At 48.4% G+C, this 23571-nt stretch overlaps 3 protein-coding genes across 3 annotated transcripts; 1 reads left to right on the top strand and 2 right to left on the bottom strand.

The window, feature by feature from the left end:
- Positions 1–713: 713 nt before the first annotated feature.
- Positions 714–8601, bottom strand: SCO1 (synthesis of cytochrome C oxidase 1). The gene is made up of 6 exons (XM_013130754.3): positions 8434–8601; positions 8242–8332; positions 6909–7106; positions 6001–6093; positions 5772–5887; positions 714–1652 (listed from the first exon to the last, which is right to left on the bottom strand). Exons 1-6 carry the CDS (start codon positions 8587–8589, stop codon positions 1524–1526), a joined length of 783 nt encoding a protein of 260 aa, XP_012986208.3. The 5' UTR covers positions 8590–8601; the 3' UTR covers positions 714–1523.
- A 13-nt stretch (positions 8602–8614) lies between these two features.
- On the top strand, positions 8615–11265 carry ADPRM (ADP-ribose/CDP-alcohol diphosphatase, manganese dependent). The gene is made up of 3 exons (XM_005141431.4): positions 8615–9203; positions 9775–9891; positions 10139–11265. The coding sequence occupies exons 1-3, from the start codon at positions 8648–8650 to the stop codon at positions 10423–10425; spliced, it is 960 nt and encodes a 319-aa protein (XP_005141488.2). The 5' UTR covers positions 8615–8647; the 3' UTR covers positions 10426–11265.
- Positions 11266–11308: 43 nt separating this feature from the next.
- Positions 11309–16824, bottom strand: TMEM220 (transmembrane protein 220). The gene is made up of 6 exons (XM_005141410.3): positions 16608–16824; positions 16472–16501; positions 15487–15547; positions 13565–13688; positions 12730–12789; positions 11309–11946 (listed from the first exon to the last, which is right to left on the bottom strand). Exons 1-6 carry the CDS (start codon positions 16683–16685, stop codon positions 11814–11816), a joined length of 486 nt encoding a protein of 161 aa, XP_005141467.3. The 5' UTR covers positions 16686–16824; the 3' UTR covers positions 11309–11813.
- Positions 16825–23571: the final 6747 nt, after the last annotated feature.

Here is a 23571-nt window from a genome sequence, read left to right as displayed (position 1 = left end):
TAAACGGGGGGGAAATTATTTTTAAACATGCTCCCCCCCACACACACACACCATTTCCAAAGAAAGTGGAAAGACAGAGGAAAAAGAGATGGGCAGAGTCAATTTAAGAGGCAAAAAGAAGCGGGACATGAGCTGCTCCAAGTGCCAGGAGACAAAGCATGACTTTGCTCTCAGCTGTTGAGTTGAATTCTAGCAAGACTTAAAAACTCCCACTGTAAACTGATAGAGAAAAATTCCTGTGATCCTTTAGAGCAGAGAAAAACAAAAAAAAAGCTTCTTAAAACTATTCACTCTTTGGGGAAGGGCAGAAGGATGGGATCTGTCTTGGAACTTCAGGAATCTTCCTTCCCTGATAGAGCTTTATCAGAAGGGTGCAGTCTTAGACATACTCTATCAGAGTACCCTTCCAAATATCTTCAGGAGGTCACCATAGCACAGGGCAGGTGATGTGAAGCTACACTACTTTATCTTGCTTTATAACTGTTCTGGAACACTTGTGTCCAGTGTGAAGCGCTCTGCCACCAAGAACATGTCTGGTTTGACTCCTGTGAGCCATTATCTGGGGTTCAGGTACCTTACAAAGGCACATTCAGCTTATGGTTTGCACTACCAGAGATTTCTAGTAAGAGCTAAACCAGCAAGAATATGAAACTTCTCCAGCATATAAAGTACTGATGATGTTCTAGTCAAACCTAATTAAGAAAAAAAATATATTGCTTATACAAAACAATCTTTATTTTCAAATGCCATACTGCATCAAGTTGATCTGATTGACAGCCCTATGCATGGACACAGACCCGCTTCACCCTTCCGCACTACACTCACTACTCAGCATAGCACAATAAGGCTGATTATACATCAGATGATTTAGGCCAGAAGAAAAATTGGATTTTCAAACTATTCATTTCCTTATGTTCACAGTGCTCACCTGGGAAAAAAAAAATCAAGAAAAAACATTTCATTTCAGCATTCAAATGAAGAAGATCCATTTCATTCAGCATTCAACCGGCACACCACAGGGCTGGTCCCATGCATGGAAGCTTATGATACTTTCAGTGCTCTTCACCTTCTTAAGGTTAAGTACTCTTAAGGCTCTTCTGCTTATAATACTGCAAGTGCCTCCCCAGAAGGCAAAACAGTGCAGAAAAGAGGGTTCTCTGGCACATGTGGCTTTTCTTCAAGTAACTGTCCTTTTGCAGTGACTGTCCTTTGCGGAAGTCTTGCCAAGAGATACCAGTTAATTTTACCAGTGATATTCTTCCCACACGAGAAGTGCTTTCCATTTACTGCTCCCAACAATGCTTCATGGAAGTCCCAATCTTGCTTCAAATCATATGCACAAGGAAGGCTCTATTGAGAGTTTTGACGATGGTATTTTGCAGAAGTATTGCCTTTCTTACCTGGAAGAAAGGAGGCATGTGCTGCCAGGAGGTCACACTTGCATGCTTCCGCTTTAACTCCAATGCCCAATTCCAGCCAAACCTAGAGGTGATGTTCACATCAGTCATTGAAAACCTTGTGTTTTATAAACTGTATTTTCTCATGTGTGCAGCAATAGAAGCAGAAATCTCAGTACTCTTCTTATTCTGGCCGTAATAGTCCACGAAGTCACCATCTGGCCCAACGAGGTACATGATGATTGTGTGATCCACCTGCAACAGAGCACAGCATGGCTTGGCAAAAAAGATCACAGAATCATAAATCCTAGTCTGGAAGGAACCTCAAGGATCATCTGGTCCAAGCTTTCTTGACAGACCATGATCTAGACAAGATGTCCCAGCACCCTGCCCAGACAAATCTCGAGAGTGTCCAGGGCTGGGGAATCCACCACTTCCCTGGGGAGATTATTCCAGTGGCTGATTGTTTTCATGATGAAAATCTTTCCTGCTGGGTCCAGTGAGAATCTCCCAGGAGTAACCTGTACCCACAACCCCTCCTCTTCTCCATGTGACTCCTGAGAAAACGGGAGTCTCCATCTTCTTTGGAGACGCCCATTCAATACTACTTCCTGCACATCTCTTGGCAGCAACAGCAACCCATTCAGCCTTTGCTTCAGCAATCTGACAAGGCTTCTCACAAAGAAGCTAAAGTGTCACCTTGGTGACTTGTTTTACTCAATAAGATAGAGAAAACTAGTTGCATACTCAAAATGTATGAAGGAATACTTTAAGAAATAAGAAATAGCTTCCCTCAGCTGTTGGCACCCTTCCTGCAGCACAGACAAGGCAAGGGCAACGTGGGCTAAAGGTCTTTCCCCCTTTTCCCAGTTTCCTTCTACTTCTCATGATGCTCCATGAAGCCCACAAGGCATTCCAAGCTCCTGCTGCTAATATGATGGAAACACAATAGAAACAGGTATTTCATTAAACTAAGCTCACTGGGAGTATAAGCAATGGGAGCTAGGGCATCCATGGGATACAGGAGCTGAAGATAGAGGAAAACACGCGTGCTGAGCACGGGCTCCCTCTACTGTCCGCACTGAAATAACCTTAGAACATGTTCAAAGTCACAATTCCATGAATCATGGAATAATTTGGGTTGGAAGGGACCTCCAAAGCTCATCTAGTCCAACCACCTGTATTGTAAAATTATTTTAAATGCCACTGCATGTACTGTCTGGTATTTTCATGAGATAAGAGTAGACTAAGATGAGCTCTGAGGCAGAAGTTCTTCCCTGTGAGGGTGCTGAGGCACTGGCACAGGATGCCCAGACACACTGGCTCCCCATCCCTGGCAGTGTTCAAGGCCAGGTTGGATGGGGTGCAAGGTGTCCCTGCCCGTGGCAGGGATTGGAACTGGATGAACCTTAAGGTCCCATCCAACACAAACCAGTCCGGAATTCTGTGAAACACACAAAATAATGAAACTGGAGGCTATGAATCTGTGATTGCTCAAGTGACTACATCATCTCCCTGACACTGGAGTAAAATCTGTGAAATGTTACTATGCACTAATAGTATAACTGTGTTTGAAATCAAATCACATGAACATTTCCAGTACCATCTGCATTAAACTTTATGGCATTTGTCAGTGAAAAAATATTTCTCAAAATTACTGCAATAAATTTTACTCTAGTTTCAAATTTTCAGTATCAGATCACAAAATCCAGATGTAGGAAACAAATCTGAAACATGATTCAGATCCTTCAACTGGAAGTTGGCAAAAAAGAAGGTAGACTGCTCAGAGCATCTTTACTCCCTGGCCTGTGGAAGGTTACATGTAAACAGGCTGCAGTGCAGTTTGTGTGCACTGCTTTTCAAGCTGTGCCTGAAGCCTGCACTGCTCCCACTCCATGCACATGAAGATAGTCATTTGAGTTTCAATGCAGTCTTGTAAAACACAGAATAAAACAAGTACATTGGATATGCTGGTATTGAGAATTAGAAAATTGAGATCATTAAATAGGAACTAGCAGCACTCAAGTAATACTTGAAAAAATGCAAACATGTTTTGAAAATACAGTTGAAGTGCTCATCTCAAGGCTCTTTTCAAGTCAAAACAAGCAGCACAGTTGAACTGGCTGCAGGGGACCTACTCATCTTCCCCACTTCTCAACAGCCTGTAGAAAAAATAGAACCTGCTCGTGCACAACTGGCAGTGTTAGTCACTGACTAGCAGGACAGGGTCAATGAGGAAAAGGTAACACCTTATGAAAAAAATGACAGTGTAGTAATTACCTGAGTAAGTCTCAGGTAGGCACAAAAGCAGTCTCAAGCTCCCCCTCCCAGGTCTGCTCTTGTTCCATTTTGTTTCACATCCCTGTGTCCTCTGGCCTGCCTGCCCTGAGTACACAGGCTCTCAGCAGCCACAGCCTGATAACTCTCGAGGACATGCCCGTAACACTCTTCCTCCTTGGTAGCACAGCTGGAGCTCCCAGGCTGCTCTCCTGCTCCCGGTTCTCTGGCCTTTCCTCCTCACTGCCCTTCCCTTCCCTCAAGCTCCCAATTGTAGCACAGACCAGCCATCTTCTCCCTGGATCCTAAATCTCTTCCACTTCATCACCTGTGTGGTCACATTCTTCAGTTCAGTTTCACTCTCCAGACTCCCCTGAAGCTGCTGTCATCTGCAGAGTTGTTTTCCTTGGCTGAATCCCTACACTTTTCCTCCACAGCCATGTCAGAATCCAAGTGTGGTTTGCTTCCTAAGTAGCAGCAGTCATTCAGCTTTCCTGGCCTCTTTCCATCATCGCTCCTCTACTTCAATTCACTCAATGTCAGATTCTACTGATCATCTTCCCTTTCCTAGGCAGGCATCCTTTGCCAATCCTGCTCCTATAATCTATTCTTGCATTTCCACCAGCCCTCTTCTATAAATCCAGCTTTAGGCAGTATGTTTAGATGGATTTCAGATTTATGCTTGTCAGGTTGACTGGAACTGGTGTTGAACTTCCCCAGCAAGCATCTTTCCTCCATTCAAATACAGTACCTTACACACAGACTTCTGTAGCTATTGAGTTGCTACTAAGAGAAAGCAGTTCTTCATCTCCCACTTCATGCCCTTTTTAGTAACACATCATCAGTGCACCCATTTCCAGTGTGATTCCACCTCCCTTTACCGGTATCATGTGCTACTCTTGCTGGTTTTCTCTGTTTGTTCCAACAACCTTTGATCCTTTGGATAATCTGTTTTCTGCAGTCAGGTGGTTTTTAAGAACGGATTAAGAATAGATAGTACTGGATTAGACCCAACCTAATCTGCCACAGCATCCTACCTCAAACAGTGGCCAGCCATGGTGGCTTTAAGGAGTATAAAACCAGCAACAAAAATGTTTCCTCCATTCCCTCCCAGTTTCCAACATGTTTTAGCTCACAGTCTTCCTGAACTAGGCAACATTCCTGTGCCTTTTATAATCCTCAACAGATTGGGTTTTCCACAAACTAACAAGAAGTCTCCCTGTGAACTCCTGCAAGCTTCTACCATTCCACTCTGTAGTGAGGGATTCCACTTCTCATATGTCCAATGCAACAAGAACCACAATGTGGTTGAACCTGGTTTTAGATCTGATGTGCTTAGTTCTTGCAATGAAGAAAGTAAGAAAGGTCATATAATATGCATCCTCCTTTATCATATCGCTTTGTCATGGTTTAAGCATACACACTTGTACCTACTTTACTATTCCAGTCTTCCCCAGATGTGGCGAGTCAGGAAGGACCTGGCAGTAGCTGTGAACCCTATAGCCAGTTCTATTCACACTCAGATCTTGACTAACCAGTGTAGCCTCACTTAAACCTCATTTTCCCTTTCACACTATTACTCTTTACTCCCATTAATATGCTCTCTCTTTGAGGTCATTTGACACAGGAGGAAGATCCTTACAGTATCTGCAGGCAGACTTTATATCATTCAAGTCTCTTACCAGGAAGACCCTGCTCCCTGGTGTCTGTTTGGCAGGGTATGAATTGTTCCTCACTTTTCCCTCTCACTTCTCCCTCTTCCTATTGCCTTAATTTCCTAGTTCCATTTTCATGTTGGAGCACACAGGAAAATGGCCAGACTAAAACACTACATGGCAGGCTTGATATTTCATCTGCTATTCCATATGCAGGCCTAGGACCATACATTTTAGAACATGTTTCAGTGAGGTTCTTAGCCTGAGGTAAGAAGGCACTTGGATTCTGACTGAAACCTCTAAAACCAATAGCTTAACATATCACTACAACAGGGCTCTGTCATGTGGGACTTCCATGTAGATTGCAACAGCTGCCTTCTGATTTTAAAATCTGTATGTTGATCTTATCCAAACATTAGGCAAAGGCCCTACAGTTACTTACTATGTAATCATTATCTTCATCTTTGGGACCTTCGCTGTAGTACACACGGTAAGCTTTGGCCACTTGGTCAATCTGTGCCCTGGTACCAGTCAACCCAATCAGCTTTGGAGAAAATTCTAGATAGAAAGAAGGCATTTAGACATTTTAGTGAGAAGAATCCCAATAAGAGCCTCCTTTTCAGAGCTCTATATTACATGCTGCAAGACATAGAGGAAGAAAACAGTAATACCTTTAACATATCTGGCGATGGCTTCTTCACTGTCTCTCTCAGGATCAATGGTGATGAAGAGTGGGGTTAGATTAGGCAAAGATGGAATTCTATCTGTGACATTAACAATATTTCTCTTAGAAAAATAATTTCTAATCTCCATGCAAACAAGCTCACAGACAAGCTACATCTGAGCCCACCCTAAGTGACAAAAAAGGCCATTTTTTGCAGCTCAATGTATGCAACTTGTGAATGAAACCCAAGGCTCTGTGCTCATACTGGGTGTGGGCTCTCAGCTGGAGCCCGAGCTGCTTAGGGGAGAAAACAAACTAGCCCTCACACAAAAAGTGCCATGGCATGATGCATGCATCAAAGCACAATGATCAGCACAAAGAGAGCCTGTGATGTTACAGCCATACCTTTCACTGTACTTTCCTCACTTCAGTGCACCCTCCCACTTGCCTGGTTGCTATTATCCTGGCTGCATAACTCATCAGGCCCTGCAGGCCAAGAAAACCATCTTTATTCCCAGCACTCCCCAACCTCCATTCCACAGCACAGTCATTCTCAGAAGAGACTCTGGGAGATTTATTCTAAGAATGAATAAAATACAGGGGAAAAAAACCCCTCTAATAAACCCCACAACTACCTCTTGGCCACAGTACAATGCAGAGGCCTTTAACCTGCCACCATCATGTTTTATGACCAAGAAGTCCCCTGCTGCAGGAAGATCAGTGCTGTCATGCTCTAAATAGCAGATTCTAGTCATAGGCAGTTGGATTTATGTATCACTTAGCAGTTAGTTCAGCTATTGAATAGTCAAGGGCATTTTTTAAGCAATTATCAGTTATTACCATTTGCAATATTTTACCACAATAAACCCAGACGTCCCATGAAGAGGACCACAATGCAAACCAAATTCCTCATACCAATGTTATCCACCACTTCAATCATTTTCTGCAGTTCATCTGGACAGATGTCAGGGCAGTGTGTGAAGCCAAAGTAGATCAGCACCCACTGCCCGATGTAGTCCTTGTTGGTCTTGGGCTGTCCCTCATGACTGACGAGTGAGAAGGGCCCTCCAAGCAGTGGTTTCCCAATGCCTCTGTTTCTTTCCTTCTCCAGAGCTACGAAAAAACAAGAAGGGATCAGACACATCCATACCACAATCCACACTGCTTCCCAGGCAAGCCTCAGAAGCTGGAAAGTCTGGCAGCCTTACGGAGTTACAGCCCAGGGCACTGAAACATGCTCTACCAAAGCCCATCATACAGAAGACCAGTGCGGACAAGACTTTCAAAAAGCACTCCATTTCGGGCAAATATGATTCTAAACTCCTTTGAAACATAATCACAGAACCATGGAATGGCTTGGGCTGGAAGAGACCTTAAAGCTCCTCCAGCTCCAACCCCTGCCATGGGCAGGGACCCCTTCCACTGGAGCAGCTTGCTCCGAGCCCCTGTGTCCAACCTGGCCTTGAACACTGCCAGGGATGGGGCAGCCACAGCTTCTCTGGGCACCCTGTGCCAGTGCCTCAGCACCCTCACGGGGAAGAGCTTCTGCCTAAGAGCTCATCTCAGTCTCCCCTCTGGACATTTTAAATGGCCAGCTTAAAGACTTTTCCCCTTGTCCTATCACTACACGCCATATTACCATCTGCAATACAGCAAAAAAATGTATTTTTACATAAAGAAAAAAAAGTCAGGTACCCAGTGTAGGGTGAAGCAGAAGAATCAGCATCCTTTACAAGCTGAACGGTTACTAAAAGCTGCAAGATCTCCAATTTCCCACATTCAAAGCATGAGAATGAAACACGTGAGCAGTCACCAGAGGGCAGGTAACCCCACATAAACACATGGAGGAAACCCCACATACACAGACAGCCTCACCTCTGTGCCTGCACTGCACCGACAGGCAGTGTGAGCAGACGTAGCTATCCCAGCGGCAAAGTCACGCTCAGGAACTTTAAAATGCTGAACCTTGAAGGAGTGTTTTGAGGATTTTGTTTGCTTTCCTTTTTTATGTTTTCTGAGGCACTTTGCATACACAACGGGGACAAGGCATGACATGATTCAGCAAGACAGCAAAGTGTACAAAGCCACAGCTGGCCTGTAAAAGGCCTTGAAGTTCACCCAGTCCAACTGTTCCTCAGCACTGCGAGGCCATCCATGGCACTGAGGGCCTCATCGGCTTCCCCTGCAGCCCCGCCCGCCGCGCTCCCCCCTGAGCCGGGCAGGGTCCGGCCCCTCTCCCCGCACTCACCCTCTTCCTTCCACTGCTTCACCTTCTTCATGGCGGCCAGGAATCCTCCACACAGCACGAAGGTGGCGGCCAGCGACCGCCACGACACCAGCTGCAGAAAAGAAACTGTTTAGCGGCTGAAAAAGCCGGGGTGACAGCGCGGCCCGTCCCGCCGGCTGAGGAAGGACGCGGCTCCGCCGTTCCCGAACTCACCCTCCGTTGCTCTCCCCTCCGCGGGCCGCTGCCCGGCGGCAGGCGGGACACGGAGCGGCTGCAAAACGCTGGTAGCATCACCCGGTTCCTCACAACAGCACCCGACAACCGCCAGCACAACACCACACGGCCACAGCACCACCCTGCTGCCGCCATCTTATGGCCGCTCTTCCCTGCCCGCCCCTTCCGCCTACGGCAGCCGGGCGCGGCCGCTATGGAGGCGGTGCCGCCGCTCTTCTGCTTCGGTGTCATCGCGGACATCCAGTACGCGGATGCGGAGGATGGGTACGACTTCTTGGGGCGCCGGCGACGGTACTACCGGCACAGCCTTAACCTGCTGCGGGCCGCGGTGGAAGCGTGGGCAACTGAGAAGCCGCCGCTCGCCTTCGTGCTGCAGCTGGGGGATAGCATCGATGGCCTCAACGCCCGCAGCGGCCAGTCCGAGCGTGCCCTGGAGCAGGTGCTGGCAGCGCTGGGGCGGCTGCCGGTGCCGGTGCATCACGCGTGGGGCAACCACGAGTTGTATAACTTCAGCCGGGCTCGCCTGGTGCACACCGGCCTCAACAGCCGCTCCTGCGGGGCCGCGGCCGGTCCCCCCGCCAGCGACTGCCAGGCCTATCACTTCAGCCCGGCCGCGCAGTTCCGTGTCGTCGTGCTCGATGGCTATGACCTGAGCACGCTGGGCAGGGAGCCCGGCAACCCCCGCTACCAGGAGTCCCTGCAGCTGCTGCGGAAGAAGAACCCTAATGACAACCTCAACGACCCCACAGGTACCTCCCTGCTCCACTGATCTTTAGAGCATGGAAGCGTGAAGCGCTGAACTTCTCCCATGGAAGCATGGGTGGCAGAACCTCTGCTTCCCAAGGCAGCTCCCTGAGCTAGCATCTGGTTGCCAGTAGGTTGAGGCACATGCCCTTATACTGCTCGCCTCCTTGATGTCAGCAGAGAGACAGTCACTGGGTCTTTAGGCATGTGTAGGAGATGCTCCCCTGTATCCATCATGGTGCTTTTGGGATGGGTTTAATGTTGTGCTGTGTGCCCTGCAGTATCACCAGCAGTATCAGAACAACAGCCTATGTAACTGCTAGTACAGAGTGCTGCTCATCCTAGCCCATGCCTTGGGGGACCCACTAGTTGAAATCCTGTGTGTGCAGCATGACTAAACCCTCCCAAAACACTAACAAATAATTTTCTCTTGCTTGTCCAAGGAGGCTGGAGTTCAGATCCAACAAAACAGTTTTAAGAGTAAACCATCTGTCATAAGCAGACTTACGTAAGGCAAGCAAATTCAGGAGCCACAGAAGTGCATGCACCTATGCCTAACCTTCTTCTTCATTGCAGGACTTGAAGAACCTCAGTTTGTAGAGTTCAACGGAGGATTTAGCCAAGCCCAGCTGGACTGGTTCAATGAAGTCCTCAAGTTCTCTGATGAAAACCAAGAAAAAGTCATAGTTACGGGTAGGTGGTTATAGGAGATACATGGGGATATATATAAAAAGACTTACTTAGGCAATGGATGTTAGCTGAAGAAAACATGTAACAGCCTTATAGCTCTACTGAGGTACACAGGTAACCCGTGAAGTAGAATAGGACCCATGTCTCACACTGATGTGAGCTTTCTGTGCACAGATGTCTGAACTTCCCAGCAATGAAGGCAGAGTTAGGTTACACTTAAAGTAACTGTCCTGTTTCTTCTCAACTGCAGGTCACCTGCCCATTCATCCAGATGCCTCAGACTGGGTTTGCTTTGCCTGGAATTACAAAGATGCCCTTTCGGTCATACACGCCCATCAGTGTGTGGTCTGCTTTCTTGCAGGGCACCTGCATGATGGTGGCTATTGTTTAGACTCACATGGAGTTCACCATCTGACTTTGGAGGGAATTATTGAAACTCCACCAGAAAGCAATGCCTTTGGGACTATTTATGTCTATAAAGATAAAATGATACTAAAGGGAAGGGGCAGAGTTTCAGACAGAGTTATGCACTTCTGAAAACAGTAAGCAAATACAAATTGCTGTTCTTCAGGAAGCACTTGAATAAAAATAGAGGATTCAGCTTATTATGTGCTTGTAGAAAGATGTGTATGACTGATCCTTATAGGTTTAATTCAAACATTTTTCTCTTGGATACTCAATTTTAGGAATTATGTTTCTGTAAGAAAACAGACCTAATTTATTCATGAATGACAGAGACCAGTATTCATATGTGAAATATACCTGAATGCAGAATATTGACCTAAAACACCTGTTCCTGACTAGATTGGTATGTCCTGTGGAAAAAAAATGAACCTCACATTATGAATATTGTCAAAAAAAAGCCACTTTTTTGTATCAGTCAGAATTAAAGTATGCAGAATTGTACCTGCCCAGCCATTTCCATGTTAGGTGGTTTTTTGAACATCATGATCGGCAATGTCTCATGTCTATCAGAATTACTCTGCCTTGTAGTCTAATGCAGCCTTCTTAGCATTGCTTTAAAAGACTAAAACAATCTTCAAAACCAGCTAAGCCCAAGGAAAACAGACAATTTATGCTACATCCTTTAATGCTGCAGATACACCTGCTGGGAACTAGGCAGCAGCACTGGGTGAAGAAGCCCTGACATGGAAGGATGTTGCTGCACTGCATCTGGACCTGTGTGGCTCTCCCAGCCCAGTATATTCACCTGAGTGTCCTCATCCAGGATCAGTAGCAGTGGAACATGGTGGCTGCCACTGGGCTGCCTTCCAGGAACTGAACTGCTGTGAGAATCAGAGCTGTGTTAGTGACCACGTCTGCTGGGGACAGTCAAAGAGTGCACATCCCACAGAAAATAAAAGATACAGAAGCTTTCATTGCATTTTCTTTAGAAAATTAGTATTTATTACTCTGTAAAACTAAGAATTTTCAGTGAAAGATAACAGCAAAAATATTTCTTTAGATACATTCTACATATTTAGGGCAGAAAAAGGCCACTCAAATATTTTAGTCTCAGTGGACTATTCAGGCAGGTATCTGGAAGATTTATGGCTGTAAGCAGTCATTTATTGAAACAAAGTGTTTGCTTTACTTTCCTCTCATGACACAGAGCAGCAGGTTTCCCTGCTGGTTAGAAAGTGATCTGGGGATGCCAGGGTATCTTGGCTATAACATTAGAACACACATGAACTCAACAGTGCTTTGAAAATGTAGGAGAAAGCCAGGTGAACACCACGTCCCACAGGAAAATCCTCCACTCAGATTTGACAGTGTTCCTCAATTTCTATAACAAATCTCAACCTGTGCTGCTGGAAGCAGCCAGACATTCTTGGGTCCTCTCCAACTGATGTGAACCCTCAATTAAGAACCAAAAGCAAAGGCAAATAAGGTCAGAATATTTATTCTATACTATCTCCCACCCACTAAATCACTGTTTTACAGTGTATTGGCCAAGATTCTCGCATCTCCTTGTTCACATAAATGTATAGCCATGACACAAAGGGGAAGAGCGCAACCACCACTGCAGCAGTCAAGCGAACTCCAGCCAGTGGGTTCCTAGAAAGAAGCAAACAGAGCTGTTTCGAATCAGTCTGCTAGGAAACCTTCGCACCTGGCTGCTGTTGGAAAGACAAAGAGCCTTTGGCCACTCTGATGTAGCTCCTGCAGGCGCATTAGCACAATCCTTCACCACAGAGGCACCACGTGGCAGCAGAAGTTTCTGCCACCTTATAAACCATGTAAATAAATAGATAAAAGCACCCTAGTTGCCCAGAGGCATGTGTGTGTTTGCCAGCACAAAGGTACTGTTTGGCAGATTGGGAATTTTCCTGCTCCCAGCTAACAGGAATTTAGCAAGACTGCTGTAGCACAGTACTCTGAAGAGGCTGGAGGGGGAAAATGTGGAGCCACTGCAGCCACCCAGAGCACTGTGCAGCTCAGGTGTACACAGGGGACAGCAGCACAGAGACCCTCACTGGGAAGTTCATTAACTTGGCAGCAATGCAGAAATGGCTTTGCAGTTCATTAGCAGTTGTGACCAGCACTCCCTAAGCTGTTCCACTGAAGGGGCACTTTGTCCTTGTGCAAAGGGAGGCTGTTCCCTGCCATTATGGACGAGGAGCAGAAACTCTTTCATATTCCTTTACTCCCCCCTACAGACTTGTACCTGTACAAGATCCTCCAGGCTGTAGCACCAGCTACTATTGTTTAGGTATCTGAGAGAGTTCAGGCAGTGATAGGCAGCAGAAAACTAAGCAGCCAAAATGAACTGAGAAGCTCTAAGCATAAGATGTGAACATATGAATGGATTTCGAAGAAATGAAAGGAAACAGAACTTACTTGGCTGAACTGCGACAAAGCCTCATCCATACTGCAATTATCACCAGACCAAACAACTCTCTAGAAAGCCAAACAAAAACCAGGTCAGAAAATAATACAAGCAGATGTTTATCAAAAATATATATAAATAAATATAAGTTTTGCCTCCAAACCAGCACTTGCTCCTGTGAGATGTTCAATGTATTTTACTGTGATTTTAACCGTAAACGTATTTACACAAAGTAATTTTGCTTCCCACCACAAACCTACAAACACGTGACCCAGCTATACATCTGCAGAAATTCCTGCTTCCACGTTTTGTTCTGTTGCTAAACTTCTATTCCCCAGCACATTTCCCTCCTTAACACAGAGCAAAGCAGCATCCCAGTATTCCAGACCATAAACAGCCACAGTGCTTCACCTCAACTGCAAGCACGTACTTGAGGCCACAAGCCACAACTGAATGTCCAGGTGAGAAATCCTCCCTCCCTCATCCCTGGCAGTCAGAGCACTCAGCAGCCTGTGCTACATAAACAAGCACGTGTTGAAAACACCAATTCCCATTCCTGCAGCTCCAGCAAGAGCACCCAAAGCTGTTTCACCGTGCCAGTGCCCTCCTCTTTGAAAGCCAGAAGTTCCCCCACTAGAATCTATCTGCCACAGGCAGGTAAGCAATCAGGACTGCTCACCCTCCCTTTGTCCAAGAAACCCATGTCTGGAGCACTATGGTCACTTCTGCTTGGTTTGATTCCCCTGGACCAAGAGAACTCACTGCAGATGAAGTTTAGAAGGTAACCACCAAAGGAGATGGCCTGGAGTGCCAAGTTCATGCAGGGGGGATTTATTCACCACTTACCGGCCTTCTTCCTCATGTAAAATGTTTCCTTGAGCATAAGCAAACAAAGAGCAAGCCAAGGCAACGGTCCCAACAATACAACCAGCAGAATGAAGGTCACAGAGGCTCCTCCAAACACCATTACCTGGGGAAAAAACAGACTGGCAGCAACTGCAATGTCACATGAAGGAAACCTATAAATCGAAAAGCAATTGAGTCACTAAAAAAAGATGCCTCCAGCAAACACACACACACACCTTAGGCAGGAAGACTGAATTAATACAAGCATCTCTATGACCAGGGAAATCTGTTTAAAAGTGCTGAAGAAAACAAACACTAGTGGGCTTGGAGCTTGCTTCCTTGGCAGCAGCACCTCAATGAAGAGCTTCCTATTCTCTCCAGCAAACACAAGAGGCTCCAGCATTTGACATACATGGGAAAAAAATAATGGAGTGGAGCACAAAGGAGAGTTCTCTTAAGCAGGAGGAACAGCCTTTCTGGAGCTCCAGCCAGAACCAGATGCTCATCATGACCCAGAGGACACCAGAGGCCAGGGAAGCAGCTCCAGCTCCCTGCCAGCCTCAGGGGCACACAGCAACCACCACCCTGCAAGGAGCATCTTCCTTCACACTCCTCAGTAAGCCTCTGCCTGAGGTTTGCCTCTGATGATGAGCATCACTGCTGACACCTCTGCCTGGGGAGCTGATGTTTAAAAAGAGAACTATAGATGACGTGAGATATCTGGATGAGCCCAAAGATTACTGTGGTTTTCCATGTCTATTCCCAGACGCTAGTGGGGGGAGATGGGCAAAACCTCGGTGCTTGACCCCTTCAGGCAAACATTAAAGATGAGCTGCCAAGATTCAAGAGCTCAGCATGACCCAGCATTGTAATTGATTTCCCATCTGGCTGAAGTTACTGCAGCTCAGCAGAGGCAGAATTTAGGTCTTCCACAGACTGGAATGGCAAAATGTCCCCTGGTGAATGTACATAAATGTGCAGTCATACAATAGATGTGCTATTTTAATCTTTATTTTCCACAGATCTTGGCACAAAAAAACTACTTGTGAGTTTAACATGCAAATTCTCTTCACCAAATGCCATTATGTTGAAGTTACACCTATTACACAAATAAACCTCCCCTGCAGCACTGATAAACCACTGGCAAACAACCCTCATGGGTTTTGGCTTGATGAATGTTTCATATGCTTTATGTAGCCAGAATGCTGAGAGGCAATGGTGTGATCTGTGACAACAGCATACACTCCTGAAGATTTTCTTTTTTTGGCATACATGTAGTTTAGTCAGAGTAAGGATTCATCCAGAAAAGATCCAGTCACTTCAGGCATACAAAATGTCAGGTTTAAAGTTATTTCTACTGGATGAAAATACAAAAAAAACCCCTATTTTCCAGAGTTCTGTACCAAATCTGATTCGATTCTCTCAACATGTGGTGTGGCATTAGATCACTTAGTGTATGCCCTTGGAAACTCAGCCACAGCACTGAAGCTTCTAACAGGTTGCATCTCTGTCCATGTGCTTTGAGGAGCAGCTGTAGTACTTGATACTGAACAAGACCTTTAGCTCTGTGAAGAGGTCAGCTGCTCTTCTATGAGGTAGATAAGCAAACCACAATTTACATCAAGGAAACAAAGCATATTAATGTGCTAACGTCAACACCAGAGCTAGGCTTGTGCTCTGCTCAGGCTTTGAGCACTGGAACCAGGGTGCAAAGGTAAGATCACCCCTGCAGCTCCCCTTTATCCAGGGCTCCTCCACTCACCTGCAGTTCATCCAACTGATGACCAGCTTTTGTAGAAGTAGGTTACACAGATTTTTCCCTCAAGATATATTAGAACATGTTTCTTAACTGATTTTAACCTATAATTCAATAGATAAAATTGGGTTTTGAGCAGAGACTGTTCTGCACACTGATGTCATACCTGTTATTGAAGGGCTGATGCTGACAAGCAGAGTCAGGGCAGCTGGCACTAAGTAGACAACCTGTTAATGAAATACAAATCTACTCTGTAGCAGAGCAGAGTGAGACACACAGCAGTGTCCATCCACGGCAGTTGCCAGATGTGGGAACAGCTGCCAGTTTCCACCCCTGGCATGCCCTGGCACTGCCAGTGCCCATCACCACTGCCACACACTATCCTGGACCATCGGCTGAGTGCCAGCGTCTGCTCCTCAGCCCCTTGGCTACCAACCAGCCCCTGCAACACATCTTGATTCCAAGGAAAACCCCTGTGGAGCTTTCCAGCCCCCAACCCTCCACCTACATTGGGCAGCTCTGCCGAGAGCAGGAGCCTGGCTGCGCTTTCCCACACAAGGGATGTCCCCAGCACAAGGGACAGCCCCTGCCTCCCAGCAGCTCCTGTCACACAGCCCCTGTGCTGCTCAGCTGCAAGCCAGGCACACGGTGCCAGGGCTGCCAGGCTGCTCCTGTGCCCAAGGAAGGGCTGGCAAAGTAGACTGGGAACTGGAAGGTTTCTCTCTGATTTCCCCTTGACACCGAGGCAGCTCTGTCAAGCTGACAGAGACAGGCCAAGGGGAATGGCTTTAACCTGCCAGAGGGGAGACTGAGATGAGCTCTTAGGCAGAAGCTCTTCCCTGTGAGGGTGTTGAGGCGCTGGCACAGGGTGCCCAGAGAAGCTGTGGCTGCCCCATCCCTGGCAGTGTTCAAGGCCAGGTTGGACACAGGGGCTTGGAGCAAGCTGCTCCAGTGGAAGGGGTCCCTGCCCGTGGCAGGGGTTGGAGCTGGAGGAACTTTACGGTCCCTTCAACCTAAATCATTCAATGATTCCATGACTCCAGCCGTTGTTGCAGCAGGGACCGGTTTCCCGGTGCCCGCTTGCTCTCCCGGTAAAAGCAGGGAGCAGGGGATGGGCGGTCCCGTACTCACTGCCCGCGGCCCATACTCACAGTCCACAGCCCGGCGTCGGGGTCGTTCACCTGCATCGGAAAGCGCTCACTGAGACCCGGCCGGGGCCGCGGTGCGGAGGGGAGCGGTGCGGGGTGAGTGTCCTGCCGCCCCCCGCCCGGGCGGCCCCGCTCTCACCTGCACTGCGGCCGCCAGCCCGAAGAAAGCGGCCATGAGGAGGTTGCAGACCCGCCACAGCAGCACCGCCATGGCCATGGCCGCTGGGGAGGGCCGCGGCGACGGGGCGGAGCCGGTGACGGGGTCGGGGTGGCTCGGTCGCAGTTACCGGTCTCTCAGAAGGCACTTTCCGTCCTGTCCAGCGTGCCCCGCGCGGAAGGATGCGGAAGACCTGGAGCGGGTCCTGCGGCTCGGCCCCGGCCAGTCTGGAGCGCAGGGAACTTTGAGCAGTAGTGAGCAAAGAGGAAGCAAACCGCAGCAGTAACGTGGAACTGCCCCTGGAGTGGCTGCGGAGAGCACAGAGGCGTGTTTGCCTTGCTGGCATCCGATGATGTATCAAGGGGCACTGGCCGCAGGTGGTGGCTTGAAGGGTTTTCACTAGGCAACTCAACGGAAGGGTGGTGCAGCCCGCAGTAGCTGACCCAGTCGAGCTGTGTGATCCCCATCCTTGGAGATTTCCAGGGAAACTATCTAGACAAAGCCATGGCTCACCTGATCTGATGTGGTGGCAGTCTTGTTTCAGTTGGCTTGCTGCACTGAAGACCTTCAGTCATGGACTGTAGTGATAGGATGCCGCAGAAAGGACTCAGTCAGAGACCAATATGATCGACAAAAAGCCATTTATTGCAAAGCATTAACTCCTTATATACTATTGCTTACACACACCTACAGCAATTTGGCATATCATGATTGGATACTTGTCTTGAAGACCCTTAGTGACTAACATATAATTGGTTAAGCACAGGTGTGAGAACTTGACCTCGAACGCTTGCCAACAGTCCACAGTTCTCATAAGTCAGTGAATTACAGCTTCTTCTTATCTTGCTTGCTTAGGCTTCCTCGGGCCTCCCATGGCCTTGCTGTATCCCTCGGAGTTATTCAGAGCTCATGTACTAAATATCCATTCTCCTGTGAGAACACTGTCTCCACAATAGGACAAGGGGTAACAGGTTGAAACTTAAACAGCAGAGGTTTAGATTGGATATAAGGAAGAAATTCTTTACTATTAGGGTGCTGAGGCACTGGAATGGGTTGCCCAAGGAGGTTGTGAATGCTCCATCCCTGGCAGTGTTCAAGGCCAGGTTGGATGAAGCCTTGGGTGCCATGTTTTAGTGTGAGGTGTCCCTGCCCATGGCAGGGAGTTGGAACTGGATGATCTTAAGGTTCTTTCCAATCGTAACGATTCTATGATTCTATGCCTTCAGAGCAACACTGCCATGGTTCTGCCATAACTCATGTGCTTGAAAGAGGATTAGATCTTTGCCCCAGTGAATGCACACCAACAAACTTGTACAGTAAAACTGGCCAGTGGTTAATGCAGAAGTTAAACCCCTTGAGAGGGGCCCTAAAGCCCCTCCTGAGCTGTGATAGGAGCACTTAGCACAGCCCATGGAGCCTGTTGATCTCCTTGACCCATGGGCTGACTTCCCAGCTTGACCTCAGAGCTGCCACATCACCATGGATCTCATCAGCCACCTCTGAGCTATGGTTGATGGTGCTCACCCTCACCAGGCCTGATCCTAACGCATAGGTTAATTTTCCAGCTTTACCCCAGGCTTGCCTTGTCTCTATGGATCTGGCTGGTGATCTGGGCTCTCGATTGGATCTGGCTGCAGTCCCTGGGTCTGCCCTGCCTGCCCCACACCAGGGCAGTGGGACAGGCATTGCCCATGCACTGTTTGCTGCGGTGTTCTCCCTGCTGTAGCCTGGCTGAGGTTGAGATGGCTGTGGAGCTGCACCATCAGTCACCCAGTGAGCTGCTGGGTGCTGGGGCATGTCTGAGCTCAGGGAGGTCCGTGTAGAGGTTGGGAAGAGCCATGGCCAGCAGTACAGCTGCACATCAGACTGTGGCAGTGTCATTGCAGGGCAGGGAGTGCCTATTACTGCTGTTTCTATAGAGTCATAGCATCACAGCCCCCCTTGTTTCTGGGCTGCGCTGTTGTTGGCCATGCCATGGGTGAAGGGGAGTCAGCTGGGAGAAACTGGTGGAAACATATCCTGAGCCTCCATGCAGTGGGACAGGTCTCATGCTGAGGGGAAGAGGCCGCTGAGCAGGCAGAAAGCAGTTTCTCCTGGGCACTTGGGAGGGATGTGGAGGGTTTTGCAACCCTACGAGCGAGGCCTGCCTATGTCCTGTGAGGGCAGGGCAGGAAGGACAAGGTTGTCCATGGTGTCTGGATATGTCTTGTTCTTTGCTGCTCTAATTCAAAAGCAATCGGGCTGTAGTGTCTTTTAGAAATATAAAGGAATTTTAGTGTTTAGAATGAAATGAAAGGTCGACGTTATTCACTTTAAAGCTTTACTAGCTTCCATGAGCAATTCCTATAACCAGCCCCTTCTGTGGACCCGGGAGACTGAAGAGAGCCTCCAGCAATGCTGCTTTCGCCCATAAGAGGGAGGCCGAGAACATTCAGTATCCCTGAGTAGATTTGAGCTGCTGTAAAATCAGTTCCTCACCATCAGATAAAACATTCCTTACGCCTCTTTAGAGGCCGAACTTAGCTTCAGCTCAGCAGCTCAGCTGTAAAGGACAGAGGTTTCCCATGAGAGTGCTGCAGAGGGAGAGTGCTTCTGGAGAGGGACCTTCATCAGGGACTGTAGGTATAGGACAAGGGGAAATGGATTCAAACTGAAACAGGGGAGTTCCGGCTAGATATAAGGAAGAAGCTGTTCCCTGTGAGGGTGCTGAGGCACTGGCACAGGGTGCCCAGAGAAGCTGTGGCTGCCCCATCCCTGGCAGTGTTCAAGGCCAGGTTGGACACAGGGGCTTGGAGCAAGCTGCTCCAGTGGAAGGTGTCCCTGCCTGTGGCAGGGGTTGGAGCTGGAGGAGCTTCAAGGTCCTTTCCAACCCAAACCATTCTATGGATCCAACAGCCACACTGTTTCCCAAGAGCCTGTACCAGAGACGTTACTGAGGCATTGACATAGTCACCCATGCCAGTGGCCAGCTCCATCCCTATGGACACCAGTGATGCTGCCATGAATGGCCATAGATGTGTTTTGATGGGATCCAAACTGGATAAGAGGCTTCAGGTGGATAGGTGAAGGGCTCAGGGGCTTTGGTGTGTTCTTGGCTCCAGGACCCTGAACTACAGTTCACAGAGAAGCAGCTGGAGATAAGTGCATGTTGATATGCATGTGTCTATGTATGCACAGTTGGTACTGCCAAAAGGGCTTTGGGTTTAGTTGCCTTAATTGATGGGCTATGTGCCATGAGCAGAGCACAAAGGAGCCCACATTACTGAGAAGGGGAGTAGCTCCACATTCACTCGTTTACTGACTTCAGGTGATTGGAGTCTAGTGTTCAGTAGATTGACCTCCTTCTTGTCCTTATCATAATCATATGGCAGCAACTTTCCTCCTACCTTACTGGTTTTGTAGAGCTCACCCAAATTATCTTGTTTATGCTTTGTCAGATTCTTCTTTAATCCTAATTTGAAGTCCATCTCAGTTCCCAGAAACATTCATTAACAAGGCATTTGTATGCACCTAGAGTAGAACAAGGGGATGGACAACACACACCGTGAACCCACCAGGAACAAACCAGTCTGGTGTCCTGGCATGGCACAAATTCTTAGGCATCAAGTGAGAAGTGGCAGATGTCATGTATGTTGGCTTGAGGCAGGGCTTTAACATTGGGTGTCCTGACCCCTTCTTGAGAAGATAAGAATGGGAAGTGCAAACCTGAGGTAATGGTACCTCAGGTTCTAATTATCAGTGGCTATCAAGATTGGAAGGACATATAGAAAGGATTTTTGCAGGTGTCCATTCTGATGCCAGATCTTTTAAATTCCTTCAGTTACCAGCCTGGATAATTAGCATCTCTGAGTGCCTTATTAAACCTGCATGTTACTGCAGGCTGTAAAGGACAGCAAAGAGCAGAATGCAGCATTAGCTGACAAATGTGAGAAGTGACCTGAAACTTACAGGGTAAAATTCAACAGGTACAGCTTCAAGCATTACCTTTATGAACAGTGACACAAGTAAGGGAACTGGGTGGTTGCAGCTTTTCAAAAGGACTCCAAGGTATAATGGAGAGCAAACTGAACACCAGCAATGGAAAAGGCAAACACCACCCTGGAGTGTATGAGCCAGGAGTAGCCTCCAAGACAAGCTGGAGTAATGTACCTAGCTAAGTAATGTGCACATCAAAATGCAGCTGAACAGAAAACAAAGTCAAAGGAGGTCAGTGAGGATGCTCGGAGGCACAGGAACAAAGGCTGAATGAATTGAACTGACAACAACTGAGTAGAGGGGGAAGCCAGAGTGAGGAGGGGAAAGGAAGCATTACAGTTATAAAGTGTGTAAGAAGTCGTTTCAAAGAAGGCCATAGCCATAGCAAATAGGCCATGAAAGATTTCAGCTCAGGCAAACCTAAGTTAGGCTTTCAGGTAACATTAGGCTACAAGTGTGCCAGAACAGATTGCTGGGGATGGCGCAATCTCCAGTACTGGAGGTATTTCAGAACTGGTTTCACAAACCTCTGTCAGGACAGGTATTGCTGATACCAAGCTCTGGGTGGTTTTGTTTGGGGGAGGGTAAGGCTTAACAGTATGATTTTACCTAACTGTAAGCAAACCACATGCAGGTGGCACAAAGCAGAGGGGGAAGCCAGCTGCTGCCACTGTTTGCCAGCAGACACTGGGTTTCTGTGCCACAGCCTCAAGGTGCCAGCTTTGGACCTGCACTCTTGTATATGGCAGAAGAGAAAGGAAAACTGTGGAATGTGGTGGGGGGGGGGAGGGAATATGCTTTAATGTCAGGCCCTGGCCTGCACTCCCCTCCCCAGGAGTTCGACTCAGCATTTAAGGCCAATTTGCTGGGAAGAGCCAGGTGGCTTTGGGACACTTTGGAAAACAGCTGGGAGAAGAGTGAGGGGTGTGGATAAGAACAACTCTTCCCTCTGTCTTTTGGGAGTTGTTTTCAAACAAAGTTTTTCCTTTGTCTCCTACTTAAGCTACATTACAGCTCTGCTGCTGTGCATGGCTGTGTCCTGGGGCATGAACCAGACCCTGAGCTGGGCACCTGACTTAACCTCAGATCTACCTCATTGCAGTAAACATGCCTGGTTACAGCTATGGGACCTGCCCTGCTTGCCTTGCTGCTGAGGCCACTGCACTATGCTCCACTCCTGTGATTCCCTCCTTGCAGAGCATCTACTCATGGTGCTCCCTGGCATTAGGTAGGTAAAGATGTGAATCTGGCTTTGAGCTAGGTGATGATGTGTCCCAATGGGAATATGGGAGGAGAGGATGAGGGCATACCTTAACCTCGATTTTTGTGCATGTGCTGCTGTGTGTTGTGGGGTCTGAGGTTGGTTCCAGGCACTGGCACTGGTAGTTACTCTGATAGTGGTGCACACAAACCACATTAAGGAAAGACTGCTCTTTTGGGAAGCTCTGGGTGCAAGTGCTTCTGTTCCTCTCCCACCAAAGCAATGGAGGGGACAGACTGTATGGAGCTTGGAAAGAGTCAGCAACATCCCCAGAGAGAGCACAGGCCAAGGTGGGAGTCTGGCTTAGGGCAGCAGCCTAAGTTCAAGCATAGTAAATAGGTTACTGGGATTTTGGCCTGACCACGTGAGGAAGTGACGGTGTTACCCGAGGCAAAGGAAAGCTGCATCCCTGGCAGGGAGGAAGAAGGCTTTGCTGGACTAGCAGGAGTTGGGAAGATAGAGCAGAAAGAAGGAGATGGTCAGGACCATGTCTGCCTCCTTCTCCCACCTCCTAACAAAGGAGGGCTCTGCAGAGTGTGATATTCACAGGAGAGCAGGGCTCAGGCAGAAGGCTGGGCTCCTCTTGGTGTCAGTACCTTCTCTTGACCCCATGGGCAGCTGAGCAGGGAAACCAGAAAACTCTAGGATGGGAGAAGATGCATTCCCAAGCTCAAAGCACAAAATGAAAGAGGCCTTAGCATGAGGCTAAGGTCTAAATGGGAGCAGAGATGGGGGATAAAGAAATAAATAGGAAGCCCAGAAGGGGAGGCAGCTCCTGGCCTGATCTCTTTTCCCCATTGCATTTGCACTTGCACAAAGGGTAACGGTTGGCAGCTTCTGGAGGCACATCCAGTGCATGTTGAGGACTCTGCTCCATCATCACCTTCATGAGAAGCACAGAAAAGCCTGGACAGCAGAGGAACAGGAAAGTCTGCCTAGCCCTTGGGTGTCCAGCTCTTCCCTCAGTGGGTCTCAATTGTAAAGGAGGTCAGTGTTATTTCTGTTACATGGGTGAGGAAATGAGGGCTCCTGTAGGTGAAGGGACTTTCCCAAGTTAATGCAGCGGTTGCTGAGAGAGACCAGGTCTCTGTGGGACCCATTTCACTGCTCTGATTCCTGGCATGAGCTGTCCCTAGCACTAAAGGCTGTAAGTTTGTCAGCTGTCTGGAATTAGGGGTAGGATCAGAAACAATGTTCTAGAATGAAGAACAGCAGCTAAGGGAGGAAAGAAAATGCAGAGACGGTGGCAGAAAGGGGATGATGCCCCGGATATGTTGGCAAACACAGGGTGCAGTTATGCCCTGTAGTGGCCAGGGAAGAGGTCTCCGGGAAGACAAGAGAAGTTTGCACAGAAGTAGCTGCTTGTGCCAGAGGAAAAGCCATAGGGGAAGATGAGAAATCCGGTAAAACTCCCTCGAGGGGCTGCCAGGGCCGAACGGGTGGGACACGCGTGGCGGTGGGGCCCGCACGGCGCAGCGCTCCCGGGGGGGGGCTGAGAGCGAAGCGGGCGGGCGATGCCGCTCCGGCCGGGGGGAGTGGGAGCGAGCGGGGCTGGAGCCACCCGGGACACGCAGCTCCCGGGGCCGGAGGGAGGCAGCGCCGCTCCCGCCCCGCCGCAGCGGCTGCCGCAAGGCGCCGGGGCTGCGGTCGCCCCGCCTGGGAGGGGTTAAGCAGCGGCCCCAGCCCGGGGGCGGACGGGGCGGCTGCGGC

The sequence above is a fragment of the Melopsittacus undulatus genome, chromosome 11, assembly GCF_012275295.1.
Source record: "Melopsittacus undulatus isolate bMelUnd1 chromosome 11, bMelUnd1.mat.Z, whole genome shotgun sequence".
In the NCBI taxonomy this organism is placed as follows: Eukaryota; Metazoa; Chordata; class Aves; order Psittaciformes; family Psittaculidae; genus Melopsittacus; species Melopsittacus undulatus.
The sequence above is the reverse complement of the archived record's forward strand: the minus strand, read 5'-3'. Positions and strand labels throughout refer to the sequence as shown.

Excerpts from the sequence above, each read along its gene's own strand:
- SCO1 (XM_013130754.3), bottom strand. The coding sequence starts at position 8,589 with ATGGCGGCAGCAGGGTGGTGCTGTGGCCGTGTGGTGTTGTGCTGGCGG. Across the intron at positions 7,107-8,241 it reads GAAGCAGTGGAAGGAAGAGG|CTCTGGAGAAGGAAAGAAAC; the intron begins GTGAGTGCGGGG and ends GTTTTTTCGTAG. Across the intron at positions 6,094-6,908 it reads TGAAGTGGTGGATAACATTG|ATAGAATTCCATCTTTGCCT; the intron begins GTATGAGGAATT and ends TTAATGTCACAG.
- TMEM220 (XM_005141410.3), bottom strand. The coding sequence starts at position 16,685 with ATGGCCATGGCGGTGCTGCTGTGGCGGGTCTGCAACCTCCTCATGGCC. Across the intron at positions 16,502-16,607 it reads GGCTGGCGGCCGCAGTGCAG|GTGAACGACCCCGACGCCGG; the intron begins GTGAGAGCGGGG and ends TTTCCGATGCAG. Across the intron at positions 13,689-15,486 it reads CATCAGCCCTTCAATAACAG|GTAATGGTGTTTGGAGGAGC; the intron begins GTATGACATCAG and ends TTTTTTCCCCAG.
- ADPRM (XM_005141431.4), top strand. The coding sequence starts at position 8,648 with ATGGAGGCGGTGCCGCCGCTCTTCTGCTTCGGTGTCATCGCGGACATC. Across the intron at positions 9,204-9,774 it reads CAACCTCAACGACCCCACAG|GACTTGAAGAACCTCAGTTT; the intron begins GTACCTCCCTGC and ends TCTTCATTGCAG. Across the intron at positions 9,892-10,138 it reads AGAAAAAGTCATAGTTACGG|GTCACCTGCCCATTCATCCA; the intron begins GTAGGTGGTTAT and ends TCTCAACTGCAG.